This window comes from Amphiura filiformis, chromosome 16 (genome assembly GCF_039555335.1).
Source record: "Amphiura filiformis chromosome 16, Afil_fr2py, whole genome shotgun sequence".
Taxonomy (NCBI): Eukaryota; Metazoa; Echinodermata; class Ophiuroidea; order Amphilepidida; family Amphiuridae; genus Amphiura; species Amphiura filiformis.
In genome coordinates this window covers 52,119,411-52,141,680 of record NC_092643.1, presented here as the reverse complement: position 1 = coordinate 52,141,680, position 22,270 = coordinate 52,119,411, and the positions used below count along the sequence as shown (strand labels likewise).

Below are 22,270 nucleotides of genomic sequence, written 5' to 3'. Positions count from 1 at the left end.
TAAATCAAAATGATAGCAGGTCATTACTAGCAAGCTACAATGCAGGAAATCTTTTTGAAACTGCATCTTCAGCATACACCTGTACATCCTTCCCTACCCCACCACCCACCATTCAATGCTGAGGAACAAGCTGAACAATGACAATGACAATGACATTAGTCCACATCAATAGTAAGCTCCAGAGACAAAGGCACAAGAACTTTTGTAAGACCTGGCCAGTAGCCAGGATTTTTTGGGGGGTGGGGGTGGTGGGTGGGAGGGTGAAGCCGCTGCAAGGGCTTAAAAGTGGACCTACAATGTAGTGTGAAATTTGTACTTCAAAAACAGGCTGATTTCAATGTTTTTACTGAAAAAAGTGGACCATTTGTGACTTTTTTTCCTTCACATAAGGACTGATTTTTTAATGTTTTTTACAGAAAAAGGTGGACCTTTTTATTCGGATAAGCATTTGGGGCTATGGCTTTGTGTGAGATGATCTGTTCCAAGCAGACTAAAGGTGGCAATTATGAATTACAGGTGCAGAAATAGTGCAAAACAATCAAATTCATATTAACCCCAGAGGTTGTTTTGCTATAGGAATGGAAAGAAGTAACAAATAAGAGAGAAGATGAACAAAGAGTAACTTGGTACCCCCGGGATTCGAACCTTAGACCTCTCACATGCCAACCTCTGGATCACCGAACGGTAGTCACAGGGGTTTCGCTGGCTCGGCCATGGCGTCATGCCACCACGTGGGATGCATGCATGCGCAGTGGTTTTCCTTGTAGCTCCTTGTTGGATTCTGTTAGATTTTGCAGTGTTAGGGTTAAAAAATTACCAATATAAAAGCTCTTAACTTCGCAAGCATGTCAAAATTTCAGCAAAAAATGATCAAATTACCAAGTAAGTTGATTGGTAGTAACAAGTCAATTTTTAAAATTGTGTCATTTGTTACCTGCTTGGATTAGATCATGTCGCATTTAATACAGATGGCATGTAGACAAGGGACTTTAACCCAATTGAATATGCAGAAGAGCAGGGAATTGACAGAAAATTGAAGGAAATATAAAGGAAAGATAGAGAGGCATTGAAGAATTGAAGTAAGCAGGGTTGCTAACAATTTTCAGCATAAATTGTGGGTCAAATATTTGAAAAATTCACCCAATTTTTCCTTAACCTATTGGTGTCTATGGAACATGAAACTACAGATAGCTGTTGCAGGCGCCAATGTCAAAAAGTAGCCTTATTTTTCGTAACATTGTTTTCTATGGGACAGAAATTGGGCACAGGGAAAATTATCAAAAGTTGCCCAATTGGGCTACCAAATCATGCTGTTGGCAACCCCTGGAAGCAGTGCATACATGTTTATTGGTAATCAATTGTAAAGTCTCTTCCCTCGGCTCAGCTAGCATTCTTAATGTGAATTCTTAGTGCCATTTGAATAACACTGTGTATAATTACATCAGGAAAACAATGAAAATATACTGGGATGAATAATCCCAAAGGTTCAGCCTGTATTCTATGACCTTCTAGAAGTACTAGAACTTGAATGAAATTAAAATGATTAAATTTAAGGCCCACCAAAATTTGAGTATGTGGTACCCAGTTTTTTTTTTTTTGCATTTCCTTCTGAGACCAACTTTTTTTTAAAACCCTTATTCATATTGTGATTCTTTGCCTTTCCATGAATAAAACTCATTACAGTGATTGTGCTCTCTAAAGACACAGCAGTTTGCATGCCAGTTCATGGCTCTTAGTCTTAGTGTATTTTCATGATCATGCTGTGCATTTTTGTATGCATAAAACATTTTTATGCAAATTGTCTTGTTTTCTAATTTTGATTTTGTGTTGTCTGAATTAAATATTCACACGAGGGGAATAGCAGGAATGGGCTATTCCATTTAAAATCCACATACCCCCTGTGGAAGATTTGGGAAATATCTTCCACAGGGGGAGTATGAACTTCAAATGGAATGAACACATTAGGCAGCTCCATTTGAAACTCACCCTCCCTCAGTGGAAGATTCAGGTTGAATCTTTCTAAGAGGGTGTATGAAATTCAAATGGAGCTGCCTAATGTGTTCATTGCATTTGAAATTCATACTCCCCCTGTGGAAGATATTTCCAAAATCTTCCACAGGGGCAGTGTGGATTTTGAATGGAATAGTCCAGTACAGTCATTGCATCAGTGCAAGGTTACAAAAACCACAGAAGCTGTAGCTCAGAAATAATCAGATATACAACCATTTGATCATTTCCTTCCTGAAGTGAGCTAAGTACTTTTAGAAGGCTCAGACTAATTCAATGAAGTGCTTTATCAAACTTTGTACTTTTTTCTTTTGGAAAAGTAAACAATAACCAAAATTTTTCATTTTTATCTACTCTGTATTCATTCAATGATATTAATTATGGTTTGTTTTAGACATTAAATTCTTCAGGCATTAACAATAATTTAAAATGGATGGAAAAGTTTAAAAGAATGAAAACAGAGACTTCCACCAACCCAAACTTCATGCTGGACATTAAATGTTTGTTTAGGCTAGTTACTAATTATATAATAGGTCAACCAGTTGGTCAGTATTTCCCTTTGCTATAAAGCAAATAATCAGTTATCAGCAAGATTGAAACTTTAGGTTGAGATAACTGTATCAGGAGGAAGATACCAATCATACGAGCATTAAAACACACTCAGCCAATTAATTTCCAACAATGTGAACGATGTGAGGTTGTAATCGCCTATTCGACCATTCCTATCCGAGATTCCGATGGGTTGCAGTGATGTGACTTGGTGGAGAGTAGCACAGCCAGAGGTTCTTGACCTGATTACAGCACAAAATATGCTAAATCGCAAGGTCATTGTGGGGTCATCCAGGGTCAAATTGCCATAGATTGTTACAGGTTCATGAAATTTGCTGGGAACGACCCGTGTAGCAAGACAAAAATGTGAAGGTCATTTTGGGGTCATTCAGGGTTATCTGGGGGCAAATCTCCATAGAATGTTGCAGGTTCATGAAATTCAGTAGGAACGACCACCAAAACAAACAGAATGTTACGGTCATTTTGGGATTATCCGGGGTCAAATCGGCATAGACTGCTGCAGGGTCATGAAATTTGGTGGGGCGACCAGACCACCGTAACGAGACAAATAATGTGAAGGTCATTTTGGAGTCATCCTAGGTCATCCAAGGTCAAATTGCCATTGTTGCAGGTTTTTATGTTTTTTTTCATTTTCCCCCTTTTTCTCCCTTGAAATTGCCCCTGATCAAATGATGCAATTGGTGGTCTTTTCTCAAAAATGTTAACTTCCAGCTCGAAGTGAAATTGCTCCAGGTTAAAATGATGCACATCAAATTGGAGGCATATTGATGCTTTGCATCAAGAACCGCAAAATTCTAGTTTCACCAGATTGTTTGGGTTGTTATAAAACCTGTTTGAAATCTTTTTCTTGCCTCTTCTGCTTGTTGCTGCAATGCCGTGGGCAATGCCAACATAGCTCTACAAGTACTGTTGTGTGGTCTTGACATTTAGCTGCATTCATGAGTAGTAGAGAGGACATGCATGCAGAAAAAGATCGATGACTGCATCAGTAACAAAATTGTGAATAATGTGTAATGTGTAACATCATCCCATTTCAGAAATCCTATGTACATTATCAACAGGCAGTGAGGTGAGACGACATTTTAAAGGAATAATACCTGGCATTTAAACATTCTGTAAAACATTGTGTTTTTGTTGGGTAAGGCATATCGTGATGTGATTTGGTGGAGGGGTGGCAATTAGCAGTCTCCAATTTCAATTAGGTTTTCGTTGCAAAATATGCTAATTTGGTAGCTAATTTGCATAAATTTGTATAAATGTCCCTGAGTGCAATTTCATTTTAAACACATTAGGCAGCTCCATTTTAATTACATACTCCCTCTAATATTCAATTTGAATCTTCCACAGAGGGAGGGTGAGTTTCAAATGGAGCTGCCTAATATGGTCATTCCATTTGAAATTCATACTCCCCCTGTGGAAGACATTTTCAAAATCTTCCATGGGGGTAGTGTGGATTTTAAATGGAATAGCCCAATTTTACAGTGCAGTATCCCACAACGCAGAGACCTGCTGTATTTTTATTCATGTGTCTCTTAGGCCTCGTATCCATATAGCGGCCACTAAGCAAAACAAAGGTTCAGTTATCTGTGTGGCAGGTCACATGGGAAAAAGTAAACACGGAACAAGGGCACACGCCACAAGGGAACAGCCTATGGATACGAGGCCTTAGGTTTTAGTACCTGCTGGGAATCTCATACAATTATTATCTTCAAAAATTACAAGGTATCAAAATGGGAACCAGCCAGTTATTCTCTGCATATATACTTTCATACATATAGTAAACACTGTCTCCAACTCCTGGGCTCCAACTAGGTAACTCGATCATGTGAAATCAGATGTGATGCTCTATATTACTATTAGCAACTTTGTCTTTTGTTGCCAGAAGAAAAAAAATACAAATTTGACTATAAAAAATTGTAAAATCCTACACTCCGTCTATCTTTATTACATTTGTAATATCCAAAATGTCTGTGTTACAAAATTTTTCAGTATGAGATTTCCAAATGTTCTGTCAGTTTCTTCAGTATTATAAATAACCCAATTTATGATATAAATCCTGCCATATGAGCTTGCTTACTTAAAACCAAATAACAGTAATGAAATATAAATGCCAGAAGCAAAGCAAAATACTAGGTAATGTAATAAAAACATAATCATGAAGGCACTGCTGTCTACCAAAGCAAGCACACATGCAAACATCAATAAAAGAAAGTACCCACTAGTTTGAGTAGTCATAACTTTGAGCTTAATAAATTAAAGTGATATAATTGATATGAGCGTTTGGAGCAACTCTTACCAATTTTAAGCAACTCCTACCAATTTTAAGCAACTCCTACCAATTTCAAGCAATTCCCACCAATTTTAAGCAACTCCGACCAATTTTAAACAACTTCTACCAATTTTAAGCAACTCCTACCAATTTTAAGCAACTCCTAATTTTAAGCAACTCCTACCAATTTTAAACAACTCCTACTAATTTTAAGCAACTCCTACCAATTTTGAGCAATGTAATAGAAACATAATCATGAAGGCACTGCTGTCTACCAAAGCAAGCACACATAGAAACATCAAAAAGAGAATGTGCCCACTAGTTTGAGTGGTCATAACTTTGAGCAAAATAAATTAAAAGTGATATAATTGATATGATATATATAAATGTGATATAAATGTGATAAAGTTGATATAAATGTGATATGAATTAAATGTGATATAATTGATATGAATGTGATATATGTGATATAATTGATATGAATGTTTGGAGAATTGCATTTAATAGCTGCAGTATGTAATATTACACTTGCGTAAAACAAAATTGGAATGAAAAATGCATGATTGAATGATATTTGGTGAGATTTGAAAAGTTGCAGGGTCATTTACTATATAAATGGATAGGTTTGAATATAGGTGTCTCTCAGAGTTATATAATGCTCCTCAAATTGAGCAAACAGCCGCCAAAGCTTGTTCTTATCAATAGATGACACACACTGACTGCCACTTCTTTCAGGTGACTGGAACATGTAAAGCTATGCAATTTTACACCATTGGCAACTTTTTAATTTGCACGAAATTTTGTTTAATCATTAGTTTTTTGATCATTCCGATTTGTTTTTACACAAGTGTGGTATGATACTGTAATTTCTGCATGTTCATATCAATCTCATTGCTTTTAATTATTTGTACTCTAAGTGGGGGCTTTCTTTTTTGAAGGTGTGTATGTTGATAATCAAAGTAATGACAAATTAAAATTAAGGGAAGATAGAGGTCTTGATTGATTTTTAGCTCTCCTTAGTTGACCATTCTCTACTTACATTTTATTGTAAATGCTCTAAACAGCTCTCCTTGAAGGTACCAGAAGAGCTATTTAATGCTCTCCTGCAAATTCCAAAAGACAGTCCCTGAAATGTATACTTTTATGTACGTATCATCATTACTTTTAAGGATACAATACAAAACAATGTCTAAAATTTCCCACTTTGAGTGATCCTGCCTGCCACCTTAAAAGTGGGTAGTCAGTGTTTGTAACAGCTGAAGTTTTCTACCTCACATTGAGACCCTACACCCAAACATTATTATTCCATTTTTTAAATCCAATTGCTCCAGCAGCAGTGGCGTGGCCAGGGGGGGGGGGGCAGGGGGAAGCTGTCTTCCCTATGAGAAGTCTTGCCCTCCTCTTGCACCCCTGTAGGACGCTGGCTGCCCTGATATGTAAGATTTTTAGCCCCTTTTTGAACTTTTTGTCCCCCTTAAAAGTTTTATTGCCCCCACTCCTTTGTCCACCCTCTGAAAAAGTGCTGGCTTAACGCCACTGTCCAGCAGTTCCAATATAATTGTAGAAGCAAAAATGTGTATCACAGTGGCCCATAGAACAGAACATGACTTCCGGGGTCATAACCACCAAGCTACCATGTTTTTGTTCATACCTCCCAAACTAAACATATTTCATGCCTAATATTTCACTGGAGTTCATTAAAAGAATAATGAGCTTTCAACCAGTTCCAAACTCTACATTTTGATGGGGTAAAGTGTGGGGAAGGAGGCTGACCATCTGGTCACACACCTTCAAGTTTGACACACCCTGTATCATCATTTGACACAATCATTGTGTGACACACCCTGTATCATCGTTTGATTAACCCATTTCTTGTCTTATTGATTTTCAGGGCGGACAGGGAACTACATGAAGATTCTGATTGTATTAGCTTGTCTAGCATGTACAAGTCAGCTCCTGTTTCAAGTCGTACTGCTCTCTGAAGGCTTATTTCTCTATGGCTCACAGCTACAACCATGTAAGTGAAAACCAGTGTACACAGTGGGGCAATCCGCTGCTGGAAATTATTTCTTCCCATCATGCATTGCAAAAAAGTGAGCTACACCACTCACAGCAGAGAATCCAACATTCCCATCATGCATTGCAGTGAGCTAGATTACACCACTCACAGCAGAGAATCTTACATGAATTCCCATCATGCAATATTCCATTACATCTACAGTCAGTCAACTTTGAAGGCACGCATACCTGCAGCAGAAATACCGCACTACGCACTGTTTACACGCTGTATACACGTGCAGTGTATAAACCAACACACAACATTTTAATGTTGTGTGTTGTGAATGAAGTAGTAGATTTGCATCCAGAACATTTAAAAATGTTAAAACATTTTAAGGTCCTTAATGCTCTGCGTGCTAGCCATAGGTTTCAACATAAAAAGTTCCAAGTTTGAGATATGTTGTCAAAATATCAAGAGCCATCTCAAGAATCACTGAAACAATACTAGGCTTGTTTGTACTCATTTTAATGCAATTTTCATGCCGATTCCAAATATGGTCATGACAATGTACAATTCTGAAATTTTTGAATTTTTAAACAAAATTTGAAACTTGTCGTCTGCAGTCAACACCTGTGTGGTGAGCGTTAAAAGACAATTGCTTTGGCAAGGATTGAGATATTTGCAATATGCATACTTGACTCATATATGTTCCATAAACAATTGACATTTTCAATAAATCCCATAATTCCATGCGGTTAGACCTGAAATGTTGTCATTTCTGGTCTAACCACAAAGAATTATGGGATTTACCGAAAGGGACAATTACCATCCTATTTAGCAAAGTATACCAAAGTTCCAGGTGATTTAGTGCAATTTCAACAATGCATCATGGGAAGGCATGATATGTGCTGTGGAGTAGCACATAGTGGGGCAATCCACAGTGGGGCAATCTTCAGGGTATCCTGAATTGATGCACATCAATACAGGTCTTCCATTGGCCTGCATTTGCATCAAAGATATCTTGATGCTAGACTACATGGTGAATACATAAATAGGTATTAAGCTCTACCAGCTTAACTGCGTCTTGTTTTGTAGCGCTTTGGGCACACTTCCGTTTACGTATTGCATGGTATGTTTTTATGCGTTACAGCTGTTTTAAGTGTTGCAACACTCACACAATTACTACGTTAAATTTGTGATGTGTACACGGTTGCAAAGTGTGCGAGTCCATATTGGTCTGGATTTCAGATACATCATATTGATGCTGGTTCAGTACACCAAGTAGATATAGCCCCTGTGTAGTGTGCAGAGGCCTTGTGGGTGTTCAGAGTAAACAATTGATGCAGATTTAGATCCTTGGATGCTACACAAGTCTGCATTGGTCTGGCTTTCACATGCATCAAATTGATACAGATTCAGTACATCAAGTAGATATAGCCCCTGTGTAGTGTGCAGAGGCCTTGTGGGTGTTCAGAGTAAATGATCATTGATGCAGATGTAGGTCCTCGGATGCTGCACAAGTCTGGATTTCACATGCAATGCGGATTTGGTACATCATGTAGATTACCCATGTGTTGGCAATATTATTGCTTTGTACCAAAAGTGCACACAGTATCCAATATTAGACATGTTTATTTTTACCTTAAGTGGCCACCGGGTGTCTATGATATTAAGGTGGTATTGGATGCATTTTCTAGAAATTAAGAAATGCTTTGAGCATGTTTTAAACAGATTAATTGAGTAGGGTAAAGTACACTGATCAATATGCCTTTTGTTTGAAGCAAATCAGACATACGGTTTCCATAATACATCAAATTATATTTTCTTTGTATCTTATTGTTTTTATCAATAATCAATATAGTTAATGAGCTAAAAGGACTGTAAAGGCTCATTAATATGTAATTTTTGCCAATATTTTGCTAAAAATCAATGCATAAATGTTCATGGTACTTTTATTTTGCATACTTTTGCTCTGAAACTTGGTCAAAGTGTTTCTAATATGTTCTAATGTATTATATAGTGAAGCCGCCCCCTCATTTGCATATTTGCATAATTAATGAGCTAATTTGCATAAATGCTAATTAATTATGCAAATTAGGCGGCGAGCTCATTAATTATGCATAAATTATCTGGAAGTCATTAGGAACACTTTGACCAAGTTTGAAACCAATATTCTGTTAAATAAAAATGTTATGAACATTTATGCATTGGATTTTAGCAAAATATTGAAAAAATTACATATTAATGAGCACTTTCAAGTCATATTAGCTCATTAACTGTATTGATTATTGATAAAAACAATACAATACAAAGACATTTAAAATGTATGTATTATGAAAACCGTATGTCCGATTAGCTTCAAACAAAAGGCATATGGATCAGTGTTCTCTGCCCTACTCAATTAATATGTTTAAAACATAAATAGAGCACTTCCAAAATGGGTCCAAAACCCAAGATGGAACATCTAATGACATCAGGGCATTGGTCCAATTCTTACCTTATTAACTATAATGAAGTTGCTCTGGATACATGATGTTGCCCTCTACAGAAGAACTGGTTCATTCCAATCCTTGCCTATTGCAGTTTGTCGATCTTGGTTAGTCTTTGTCAAAGACTACTCGTTATATCGTGAGGGGATGAGCGGTGAAGCTGCGACATCATGGTGAAGTGCATTTTCTTTTGTTTTGGGTTAGTCTGTGCTATAGACATTTATTATTCATAGTAAATCCTAGCTTTGCACCAAATCTGACCTATATTTATCCACCCTCATGAAACTGTAGTTTGGAGAGCCATTGTGCTTTGGTGAGTAGGGTTTCCAGATAAAGTGACTTACAAGGTAATTAGGACTTATTGAGGAATGCCTTCAGCAAGCCAGTCCCTCATCCAAGTTCCTCACCCAGTTGCTGAACAGACTTTTGATGAGAAAATCATAGTAGAAGAAGTAGAAGTAGAGGATTTCTGGTCAATGGCTAGCGCTGGTCCAGTGGGTGACCCGAATATAAAAGTGCTACGCATGCTCGTTTGAAAAAAAAAAAAATGGAATAAAAGAGTCGGATTTAGGCGTACAGGAGCATCGTTATTTAGGGGTCCTTTTTTGGCTACATGCAATGTAGATGTTTAAGAGTCCATTTTTGTAGATTTCAAATGGAGTCACCCATTCATGTAACCCCATTTGAAATTCACATTCCCTTTGTGGAAGATTAGATTAAGGTCATGTCTTCCATAGGGGGTGTATGGATTACAACTGGAATAGCCTCACATAGAGCAATTTGATCACCATTGGGTTCTATGCAGTGTTCGAAATTTTGGTTGTCCGTTCGCCCGGGACAACCAAAACATGCACCGGACAACCGAAAATAATGCTCTAGTTGTCCGGCGGACAACCAAAGATATACAGCCAAAAGTTACCTTTTCAGCATGTTATTTTGCTCAAACCTGACACAACTGATGAAACCTGACACAACTGATGAATTGTTAAACATGTTAAATATTCAAGAGTAATTTTTCATATATTGACTACACTCACTCCAATCTAATTTATTGGTCACATGTAGTTGTTTCAGAGTGTGGCAGCTTACGGACAACCAAAAACTTTGGTGGACAACCAGAAATTACAACCTGGTTGTCCGTGGGACAACCCCTTTTATTTTCTTAATTCGGACACTGGTTCTATGCATGAGGTAAAAAACCTGAACATGGAATAAAAAATCAACCAAAGTAGCCTGATTTGCAACACTGCCATACTTGCTGGACAGACATCGCACAACTTTTTTAGCTGCTAGAGAAAATGTGTCACAATCTTTGCGATGTTGCCAGTACTACTAGTTCCCCTCTACAGAATTTGAATTAAAAGTTTAGTTTTAAGTGCTTGATAAAATGACATGTACAATAGCCAATACCTATAGGTTTGAGTAACTGACAGGTGATACAACTATAGTGACGGCACCAGAAACTTTTTTCGGGGGTGGTGGGGGGGGGGGGGGGAGGGACATACAGGAAAGTAAATATCAGGGGGGAGGCAAAAATCAACAAATTTTGTGCAAAATTGCAGCAAAAATTGAACATTTTTATAATCTTGGGTTTTTACTGGGGACAAGGGGCAAGAGTTCTTTCTGACAGGGGGCATTTTTCCCGATGCCCCCACATAGAATAGATTCTGATTGAACATCTATTCATTTTCGCATCAATGTGCACACCCCCACACACACCAGGTGATGTTGGAATTGGTCAATTAATGCAGCACTAACGATGGCTCGCTAAGATAGTAATGGCATGCAATATTGGCAGTTAAGCACCTGGTACTTTCTTTTGAATAGGGGCTGCAGGCAAAAAATAGATCAAGCCACTATAGACTCTGAGTATTGACATAGAATATTTGATGTAACATGTTTACATTATTTTAATCTATTCCCATTCTATTTCCAGTAATTTTGAAGTTCTAATGAATGTTTGATGATGTAAAATTGATATGTTACATAGAATATCTGGTTGAAATGTATTATCGATTTTTCATCATCAAACATTCATTAGAACATGGAAAAAATGATCGACAGGAATTATTATTTGTGACGGCGAACCTGGTCAAAAATAATGTTTATTCATTCATTAGAACTTATGACATTTTTAAGCAGATTTATAAATGTTCAGTAGCACTTGATTGGCGATTAGCAATATTGTTAATACAGAACTTCATCAATTTGTGGCAACTCCGTATGTTCGTTGAAAAAGGTCTTCGACCGATCCTGTATTAAAATTGCTCACAATATATTCTTTATGTCCATCTAAATATAGTGCGTTACATAAATTGGAAGTTACTTGTATGGTACAGAAATTGATATCACGCTTAAGTAGTATCAATGACGTCAGATTCCTGCTTTTTTTCATCATTCCAAATTTACACATACTATCTGTAGGCTAGTGTCATATAGAGAGCCTCTTTTGTATGGAGGCTTTGTCATGTGGTGATTGGAATGGTAAACTTAAGCCACTTGTTGCTGTCTAGTGCTTGTTAATACTATATGAGGACATACACTTGAACTACATGGAGGCCCTGCTAGAAGAAAGTTTCGGTGAATGGAACATTCACAGGGAATGTTTGGTTCAGTATTGGACTGGATCAATCCACACAGAATGCTACCTCCTGAAGCTACACAGAGGTCCTGTCAGAAGGAAGTTGAAAGTGAATGGGGCATCCACAGGGAAAGTTTGGTCCAGTATTGGACTGGATCAATCCACACAGAAAGCTTGTGAGGGCAAACACTTACTACATGGAGGCCCTGCAAGAAGGGGGACATCCACAGGGAAAGTTGGTTCTACATTAGACTAGTTTAATCCACACAGACAGCTACTAACTGAAGCTACACAGAGACCCTGTATGAAGAAAGTGTAAGTGAATGGGACATCCATAGGAAAAATTTGGTTCTACATTGGACTGGATCAATCCACACCCGGATATAGCAATACCAACCAAAGTTGGCTACCATGGATACCCAATCGTTACAAATTCTTGATTCTTGAAAATACATTACAAGTACATATTTGTCGGGCCCGCCTTTTCTGGGACACCCTGTATGTATACACTACCATTGCATGGAGGGGAGGGAGTGGGAGGGATGAAGCACAAAACCTTGAACTATGAAAACATTCTATTATTTCCCACTTTGCACGGAATGGACTTTATTAGGCCTATGAATGTCAAGTGTCCCAACAAATTCCGCACAAGTTTGCAGGTAGAGTTTTTGTGTAGATAGTGCACCAGTATTAAGTGTAAGTTTGTTTGAATTCTGTGAAATATACAGTGAAGGATGACAGTAAAAACTACCCATGTTTGCTCTCCTATCCATTGAAGGAGTTGAGGATTCTGGAAATATAGAAATTGAATGAAGTATGCTGAAGCCCTTGATGTGGGGGAAAAACATTGCAAAAATAACATGAGGAAATCATAAGTATGATATTGCAATGAAAGGAATATGGAGGAACACTAATGCTGAGATATAGTCAGGCCCATACTTCTTTTCCTTCTTTTTTGTGAGGGTGTAGAATTTCCAAAAAATTGACCTCCCCCCCAAAAAAATTATTTCGGATGTCATACCCCTAAAGATGGTTATTTTGAACAGTTTTAACATTAAAAAGTGGTCTCTTTATTAGTTAATTTTTTTTCTTCTAATTTGGTCCATCTTGGACATTTTGACTGCTCAGTGCTACAAGTGGGTAAGTGCAATAGCTGCCATGTGTAACTACCATTAGTTTAGCAGATTAGTACAATATACTGTGTGTTAATCAGAGTTGTAGCTAGCCTGATTTTATGGCTCGGCACACAATCTGTTAAGTGAACGCAAGTGATCGGAGAATTCAAGGGTATCACCCCCTAAAAAATAGTTTTTTGCTCTTTTTATGATGGAAAAAGACATTAAAAAAATTATTTAAAATTGTTTTTGTACTTGGCGGCCAGCGTCAGTGGCAGGCTGCCCAGCGCCGCCCACCATAGCTACAACCCTGGTGTAAATTGCCAAATGTTCACAGGGCAGCGATTGCACTTACCCACTTCTGGCACTGATCAGTTGAATTGTTACCCTGAAAAGTGGACTTTTTGTTGACGGGATGTACAGCGACCCCCATACCACCACCACCCCCACACATTTAGAAATGGGTGCCAACATTTACTGGGAGGGTTATCCTGCAGGGATATGTCAATCCATCCACAACAAATGGCGGAGTCGGGTTTGAGTGCTGAGTTGCAACACTTACAGTGTGACCAACATTAACCTTTATCCTTTCCGTATTTAATATGGTTATTCATTGCATCACTAGGTGTATTATTGTATGATTTTGAATTATCTATAATTCATTAGGCTATTCCATTTGTAAACTAAACCCCCTATGGAAGACATGACCTTTAAACTTCCACACAAGAGGAATATGTACTTCAAATAAGTAACCTGAATGGGTGACTCCATTTGAAATCGACACTCCCTGCGTGGGAGATTAAAATCATGTCTTCCATAGGGGGTGTATGGATTTCAACTGGAATAGCGCATTGCCTCCAGCTCTGACTTGCATACCATCTTACCAGTCTCCTGTATTATACCTCAGGTATTATACATAATGTGTGTTCACAAATAGTAGTTCTAAGATCAACAACTTGAAATAATTGTGTCACGTTATGCAGAGAGGTGTGTTTTTTGTGATGTATACATGGTGTATCTTATAAAGGCCACTACACACTTTTTACAATGTAACATCTTTTATTATTTAATCTATTCCCATTCTATTTCCAATAATGTTTTAAAACATTATTCTAACGAAGGCTTGATTAGATAAAATAAATAATATATTTCCGCCAGACATTTCTACATATGGTAACATGTTATTGATTTTACGTCATATGACATTTGTTAGAATGAAAACAGCTGGTATCTACTGAAGATAACAATATAAGATGTTATCTACCGAAGATAGCAATAATATTGCTAGCTTAAAGGCCCAAAATCGTTGGCCAGGCCAACTGGTTACCTTGTCCTTACATCACACTCCTGTATACATGTCTGGAGTTAGGTGGTGTCTGGACTGGACATGCCCTGGGCCACAAAACTCAATTATGTAAAAGCCCCAACAGCCAAAATTTGCATATCGGCTGTCTGTCCCTGCACTAAAGGAAAAGTTCAACACAAGGTTGAAACGCTTAACGAGGCGTTTAAAGACTTGGCTTCACGCTTGGATTGCAAGTTCATTGACTCCAGTCTCCATATGACCTACCGGAATGGCTCCGTTGACGATTCACAGTTACTTGATGGACTTCATCTTAGTGATCGCGGACATGAAACTCTTTCGCGTCTGTTAACTGACTCCGTGGAAGGCCTCCAGTCTGGTGCGTGGTGTAGTGTTTCCAACAGGAAGTCGCAAAGAGTAACGAATCACGGTTCATCGTGGCGATCTCGGGATCGCAATGAATCTCGTGGACTATCTTCCCGAAATTATGACAATGGTCAATTTCGCCAGCGTAACTTCAGCGAGAGGAAGTAAAACTTACAAAACTCTGTTGAAAGTCGGCCTTATGGCGGATGCTTCAATTGCGGTCTAAAAAACCACAACAAGGACTCTTGTCATCATGAGGAACGTGTCCGTTGTCATAAATGTAACAAACTAGGTCATAAAGCTAATTATTGTAGAAGTAGTTTTACAAGTAAGACTGCCAAAAATTGAGGATTTGGCCATGTTCAGAGTGCCGAAAGATCAAGTTCACTTGATTTAAAAACTGTTGTTGTTGACCATGAAATTAGAAATTTACAAGAAAAAGTTGCACGTGATGTTGTTCATGAAAATGATTATATGCAATTGCAAAATGGTAGTGTTCCTAATTTTTCATCCAAGGGAATAAAGTTTGGTCACATTAATACACACAGTTTGATCGGTAAAATCGATGAGTTTCGACATATGTGTGGTAATGTATTCGATATTATTTGCGTTAACGAAACTCTCTGTGACCAAAGTATTGTTGACAGTGAGTTACATCTACCTGGTTTTAACATCTTAAGAAAAGACAGAAAAAGAGATGGAGGCGGCGTCGCTCTCTACATTAGAAATACTTATAATTATAAGAAAAGAGATGATTTATCTGATGGTAGTGTTGAGTGTATATGGGCTGAGATAATACCGCCCCATAGAAGCCCCATTTTGGTGTGTGCTATCTATAACCCTAATGGAAAAAATACTGAGTTTTCTGAAAAATTGTCTGTTATGTTATCAAATGCTTCTGTAGCTGATAATGAGATTGTTGTGCTTGGGGATTTTAATTGTGATTATTCTCCTAATGTATCCACCAAGGAGGTCAATGATCTTAAGTTTGTCACTGAAATGCATCAATTACAGCAATTGATCTGTTTACCAACAAGGGTCACGTCACATAGCAAAACAATCATTGATCTATTTTATACTTCTAAACCTGAGTTATATAGTGAATGTGGTGTTATACAAACATCAATAAGTGACCATTACATGATTTATGCAGTTAGAAATTGTAAACCAGTGAAAGGTGAACATAAATCCATTGAGTATCGGTGTTTTAAATCATTTGATGAGAAAATGTTTGTTGATGATCTAACTAGTGTACCATGGAATGAGATTGAAAAATTTCGTAACGTCAATGATGCTGTAAAGTTATGGTATGAAATGTTTGAAAGAGTTGTTGATAAACATATTCCTAAAAAGTCTAACTAAGCGTGTAAAAGCTGCACCAACACCTTGGTTAAACAAAGATATTAAAAAGAATATGTCAAAAAGGGATTATTTACATCGCAAAGCTTTGAGAAGTAATACTAGTTCTGATTGGGAAGAATATAAGCAGTGTAGAAATGAGGTTACATCAATGATTCGTAAAGCAAAAGAAACTTATTGTAAGCAAAGTGTATCCCAAAATGCTGGTGATTCTAAGAAGATGTGGAAAGCGCTTAACGATATTTTGCCTCACAAAGCTTCTCCTAGTCCCTCATCAATCACTATTGATGACGAGGTGTGTACAAGTTTTAAAGGTGAACCTCATTGAAAATAAAGTTATATATCAATGGAAAGCTTATGATGTCAGGAAGCAGAAAAGAATATTTTTTATTTGCCTAACGTACCAGGCTAGACATAATCTCCATGCAAAGATTGGATATTGGCACCCCCTAAATTACAAAACGAAATCATTCAAATTGGGCGCTTTCGTTGATCATGTAATCCCGGGGACACACAGTTACTTCCGGGTTTGATTGTAAACACAATGTCCATGCATTACTGTGGCATGCATCGGGCCAATGCACGAATTCAGTCATTGTCAACTTACTTTACATGAAAAATATCTTCAATAAAATAAGAATAACATGAAGGAAACATCATGATCAAATCAAGAATGAAGTTCCTGAATAAAGTGTGTGGATTTAAAAATGGGAAAAGTGCTGTCCGGGTGATTTGGGATAGGCCAAGCCATCCACGATATCACTGATATGCATAGGGAATATTACAGTAAAGCACGAAGAGCAAAGATTCGCCGAAGAACCAAAATGAAACTTCAGATTGCAAAAAATAACTGCTAGTGCTACCAGTTCAGATCGTCACACCAAGTTGAGATGAACTTATCACAATGAGAAAATGAAGGAATAGAATAAGGTACATGTAAAGGATTTTTTAAATTATTTCTTAGCTTTACACCCGGTCATGTATGATAGGCGAACTCGTGAGATACATACGGGATGAACTCAGTGCGTGACTGACCGAGACTCCGGCGCCGAGTGTTCAGTATCCGCGACTGTACTGTACTTGCAGACAAAATGACCGATTTTATATTCACATTCTGATATTTCCAACTTATTCCAACTTCATCAGCAAAATTTATTCCTGTAAATGTTCCAAATATAAGATAACGATTGATCAAATCTGCTGAAACACACGCAAGCAGGACGAAGCGAGTCGCTGTGTTTGTGCATAAACCCTGGAACCACCTGTCGCATGTCGGGTCCCTTCTTCAGCAGCAATTTACGCATCATGTGCGGTAATCCATAAAACATGAATGGTTCACTTTTCAGTACCGTATAATCATGACACAAGTGACAATATTTTAATTTTATTCAGATTTCAGAATTCCATCAAATAATGGTCTATCAAGCCCAAATTGTATTTATTTTATAATAAAATACCCGTTTCTTTCAATCGTGATTGTGTGGAAAGAATGTATTACCGCAATGCGCTAAATATGAAAACCAAGTTTATGTGGGCTGGATTTGATGAAATCGGCGGCTTTTTTATTATTTTGTTTGATTACTGCAAGACGATACCTTTTAAAATCAGATATTTTAAAATGAATCAAGAATAGGGAATGTCAAAAACAAGTATTTAATTTTGATTTTGATTTAAACTTTTGATCCAAACACAAGGAATTAATTCCTACCTCGGAATTTTCAGATGGTACTCCATCTTTCATCAGCGAGTGAGTGACTGTATCACTCGCTGATGAAAGATGGAGTACCATCTGAAAATTCGAGGTAGGAATTAATTCCTTGTGTTTGATCAAAAGTTTAAATCAAAATCATGATTTATACCAACACAGATGAACTTTCATGAAAATATTTAATTTGTTATTCGATCATGTTTATTCAGTCCATGACATGAACGGCAGCAGTAAGCATTTGCGCATGGAATTGATCCCAGCGAAATTCAAACTCAATTACCCAATTATACCCAGCTAGTTATGACTGATTTTGTCAAAAATTTACGGAAAATTTACTTGAAGATTCCTCTAATTTCAAGCTTTAGTGTGAAAATCAGACTTGCCGGGCAGCTTGCAAAGTACAGGAAGCAAGTCTTGTTTACATGTTTCCGAGCAGGATCACGTGATGCGAACCCTGAGCTTACGCCACGAGCATTCCCAAGGTCATAGACGATTGATTTGGGTGCTTTTTGGGCGCCTTAAAAAAGACCAAAAATTCATTCGTTTTTTTAATTTTTCAGCTTTATTGGCCATCAAAAAAATCGGGAAAAATGAGGTTCACCTTTAATGATATTGCTAATGGTTTTAATAAGTACTTTACAGGTGTTGCTGCTAAACTTGTTGATAGCAATGGTAATATTAGCAATTATGATGAATCTGTTTATGTTCAAGATAAACCAATTGGCGATTGCTCTAAACCCGTACTTGATTTACCATCTATTTCAAGTGAATTTATTTGTAGAGAAATTGACCTCATGAGTGAGAAAAAGGCCACTGGTCTTGATGACATTGGTAGCAAAATTTTAAAATTGGCCAAACCTGCTATTTTGAGCAGCCTTGTGTATATTATGAATTTGTCTTTGAGAACAGGTGTGTTTCCCGATTTATGGAAAGAAGCTAAAGTAGTTCCTCTTCACAAAGGTGGTGATATGTCAATTAACAACTTCAGGCCAATTGCCATCCTTCCTGTTGTGAGCAAAATCATTGAAAAGGCTGTTCATAAACATTTGTATGATTATTTAAGTGAAAACAAGCTGATTAATGAAAATCAATCAGGTTTTAGGCCTTTTCATTCTACTGAAACATGTTTGTTAAATATGGTTAACCATTGGACTAATAGTATAAATTCTGGTAAAATGATTGGTGTTTCGTTTATAGATTTGCGCAAAGCATTCGACACCGTCAATCATGACATATTGCTCAGTAAACTTAAAAATTTGGGTGCTTCTGCCACTGCACGTGAGTGGTTCAGTTCATATTTATCGTGCCGCACCCAGAGAGTGTGTTTTAAAGATACTATGTCAAACTCACGCCCTGTTTCAACAGGTGTCCCCCAGGGCAGTATACTAGGTCCATTGTTTTTCCTTATATTTATCAACAGTATGAACAAAGTAATTTCCCATGGTCACATATCTATGTATGCTGACGACACAACACTCTCCGTCAGTGGTAAAGACCCCCAAGATATATCTGCTAAATTGTCTTCTGATCTTGATTCAATAATGAATTGGTTGAATGTTAATAAATTGTTTTTGAACACTGATAAGACAAATGTTATGTTGATTGGAACTGCGAGTAAGTTAAGGAATGTTAATGAGAAAGATTTTTCTGTATTTGTTAATGGTAAACAGCTTGAAAGAGTAAGAAAGGCAAAATGCCTAGGTGTTGTTATTGATGATCAGTTAAAATGGCATGATCAAGTTAATAGTATTATTCAAAAGGTTTTCTGTAGAGATTGGGCTATTAAGACGCCTGAAACCTTTCCTTGAAATTGATACATTAAATGTTATTTTTAAATCGTTTGTTCAGCCTATATTTGACTATTGCAATATCTCATGGTATGGTCGTTTCAAAGATGACAGTTCCAAACTTAATGTTCTTCATAAACGCTGTGCAAGAGTGATTTTGAGCGTGAACAACTTAACTTCATCTGATTTCATGTTTAGAATTCTTGGTTGGGAACGACTTCACACTCGTAATGATTATTTTAAAGCACTTATGGTTTATAAATCTCTTAATGGCCTGGCGCCACATTATCTTGCAAAAATGTTTAACCATGTATGTACAACTCACAATGTTAACACACGACAGGCTGCTGCTGGTCAGTTGGCTTTGCCACCTTCAATTCATGGATATGACTTACAATGTTTTAAATCATCGTTCAGTTACAGTGGTGTAAAATTATGGAACAAAATTGAAAATGATATTAGAAACTCAATAAATGTGCAAACTTTTAAACGGTATTACAAAAATGTATATTTTCACCAGTTTTAATTAAATAGTGTATAATGTAAATAACATCTTGAAATATATATGTTACTGAGTTATTATGTGTTTTACAATGTATATGATGTTTTTTTTATGGATCAATGTTCATTTAATAATGGCATGTGAGTTTTAATAATTATTGCAAACTGTACAAATGTATTTGAGATTTATATTCTTTTAATGTATCTTTTAATAATGGCTTGAGTTGTAAATTGTATGATTATATTCTTTGTAATTCTCTATAATCATATTCATTTTATGTATTTTGCAGGGCCCCGTGTTAGACCAGCTTCGGCTGAATCGGGCTACCCTGGGTAAACATGTTATAAATAAATAAATAAATAAATAAATAAATAAATTTTTCCAGATGTGGTGGTATCCCTTTAAGCAGAAGAATTGAAGTAACCAAAATGGTAACCAATCACTTTCATGACTTGAGAATAATACGCAAAATATTTACACAAGTTTCAAAGAAGAAAATACCTACATAATAAAGTTTATTGTATTTATACAATAAACAAATTTACCTCCTGTGGAAGAGACTAACCCTGGTCCATAGCTTGTGCTTGGACAAATCAATATGATTGATTTATTGATTGGTTGCCTAGTAATGGCTTTATATAAGGACCAATGAGGTTTTAGGTCTATTGTTTGAAGTAGCCAATGGGAAGTGGTTAATAACCTTCTGACACTGCCAGTGGTTCAGGGTTTAGGCATATTTTTATCTGTCATGGAAGGAGAAGGTTGTGTCTCCAATGTGAAGAAAATTTTCCCACCCACCACACCCAAAAATTTAGGTCATATCCCAGTATTCAATACCTTTGTAGACAGTCACTTGGGAGCATTAGTTGGCTGGGAAGGCATCCATATCGTCACGGGTATAGAGGTACATAGACCTAAAGGGTATTGCAGTCTGCGTTTTAATGGTAGCTTCTGGGCATGGGCAAATTACCAGGAAGAGGGCGGTTAAGCTGACCAAGGGAGAGGATTCAATAAGTGCACATTTTAACTTCTCTTTGAGAGGTTAGGCCACATTTGGGTATACAGATCTAGGTGTTCAGGAAATCCCTTTAAAAAGGGTTCTGTAGATTGCCGGAATACATTGCTGTTAACTTCTTTAAAAAGTTGGGCCACACTTGGCGAGTGTGGAAAGGGCTTGAAAATACCCTGGAGGGCCCTGTATCTTACATGAAATTAATTTGGGTTAACTTCTCTGCAAGAAGAGGAGTTGGGCCACACTTGTATGTGGGCCAGGGAAATTCCCCGGAGGGCCCTGTATCTTATGAGGAATTAAATTGGGTTAACTTATGCGAAAAGAGAAGTTGGGCCACACTTGCATGTGTGCAAAGGGGCGGAGGAAATTCCCTGGAGGGCCCAGTAGCTTACGAGGAATTTGGGTTAACTTCTTTGCGAGACAAGAAGTGGGGCCACACTTGCATGTGTGCAAAAGGGCTCGGGGTAATTCCCTGGAGGGCCCCATATTCATTAATTCATTTTCATTCATTCATTTCTTTCATGCATTTAAAATGTATTGTACAAGGAATTAACTTGGGTTAACTTCTCTCTGAGAAGTTGGCCTCAGATTAAATTCATTCATTTTCATTCATTCATTCATTCTTCATTGCATTTCATTTATGCATCTTACAAGGAATTAATTTTGGTTAACTTCTCTATGATAAGATAAGATTGGGCCACACTTTGTGTGTGTGCAAAAGGGCCCAGGAAAATACCCTGGAGGGTCCGTATCTTATACAAGGAATTAAGTTGGGTTAACTTCTCTGTGAGAAGTTGGGCCACACTTTGTTTCCGGAGAGGCTCCGTACCTTACGGGTAAGTAGTGTAGGCATGAGCTCGGGAAATTACCGGGAGGGCCCCGTATCTTACGGGTGAGTAATTTAGGAATTGGCTCGGGAAATTCCCGGGAGGGCCCCGTATCTTACGGGTGAGCCAACACTGTGTGTAGATGGGAACAGACTCTGTATTTATGGGGAAAGTAAAGACTATCCAGGTCAAAAATTGTGGCGGTAAAAAAGGGACAGGGCCACAAATTTAATCTTGAATCCAATTATATGAAAATAATTGGATCACCATAGGTAATTGTATAAGTGTTTACAAATAGTAATAATTGTAACTAATAAATTTGAGAAATAGTGCATGAGAAGTTGAACGAAATATGTCAAATATCCAGATTACTTTC

The 22,270-nt window shown here is 37.4% G+C and overlaps 1 protein-coding gene across 1 annotated transcript in view; it reads left to right on the top strand.

The window, feature by feature from the left end:
* The window catches only part of LOC140172734 (piezo-type mechanosensitive ion channel component 2-like), a 143,321-nt gene that overhangs the window by 23,248 nt on the left and 97,803 nt on the right, over positions 1-22,270 (top strand). Inside the window, exon 3 of the mRNA XM_072195866.1 lies at positions 6,738-6,863. Within this exon, the coding sequence (XP_072051967.1) occupies positions 6,738-6,863 (126 nt within the window). The remainder of the gene's footprint in view (positions 1-6,737; positions 6,864-22,270) is intronic.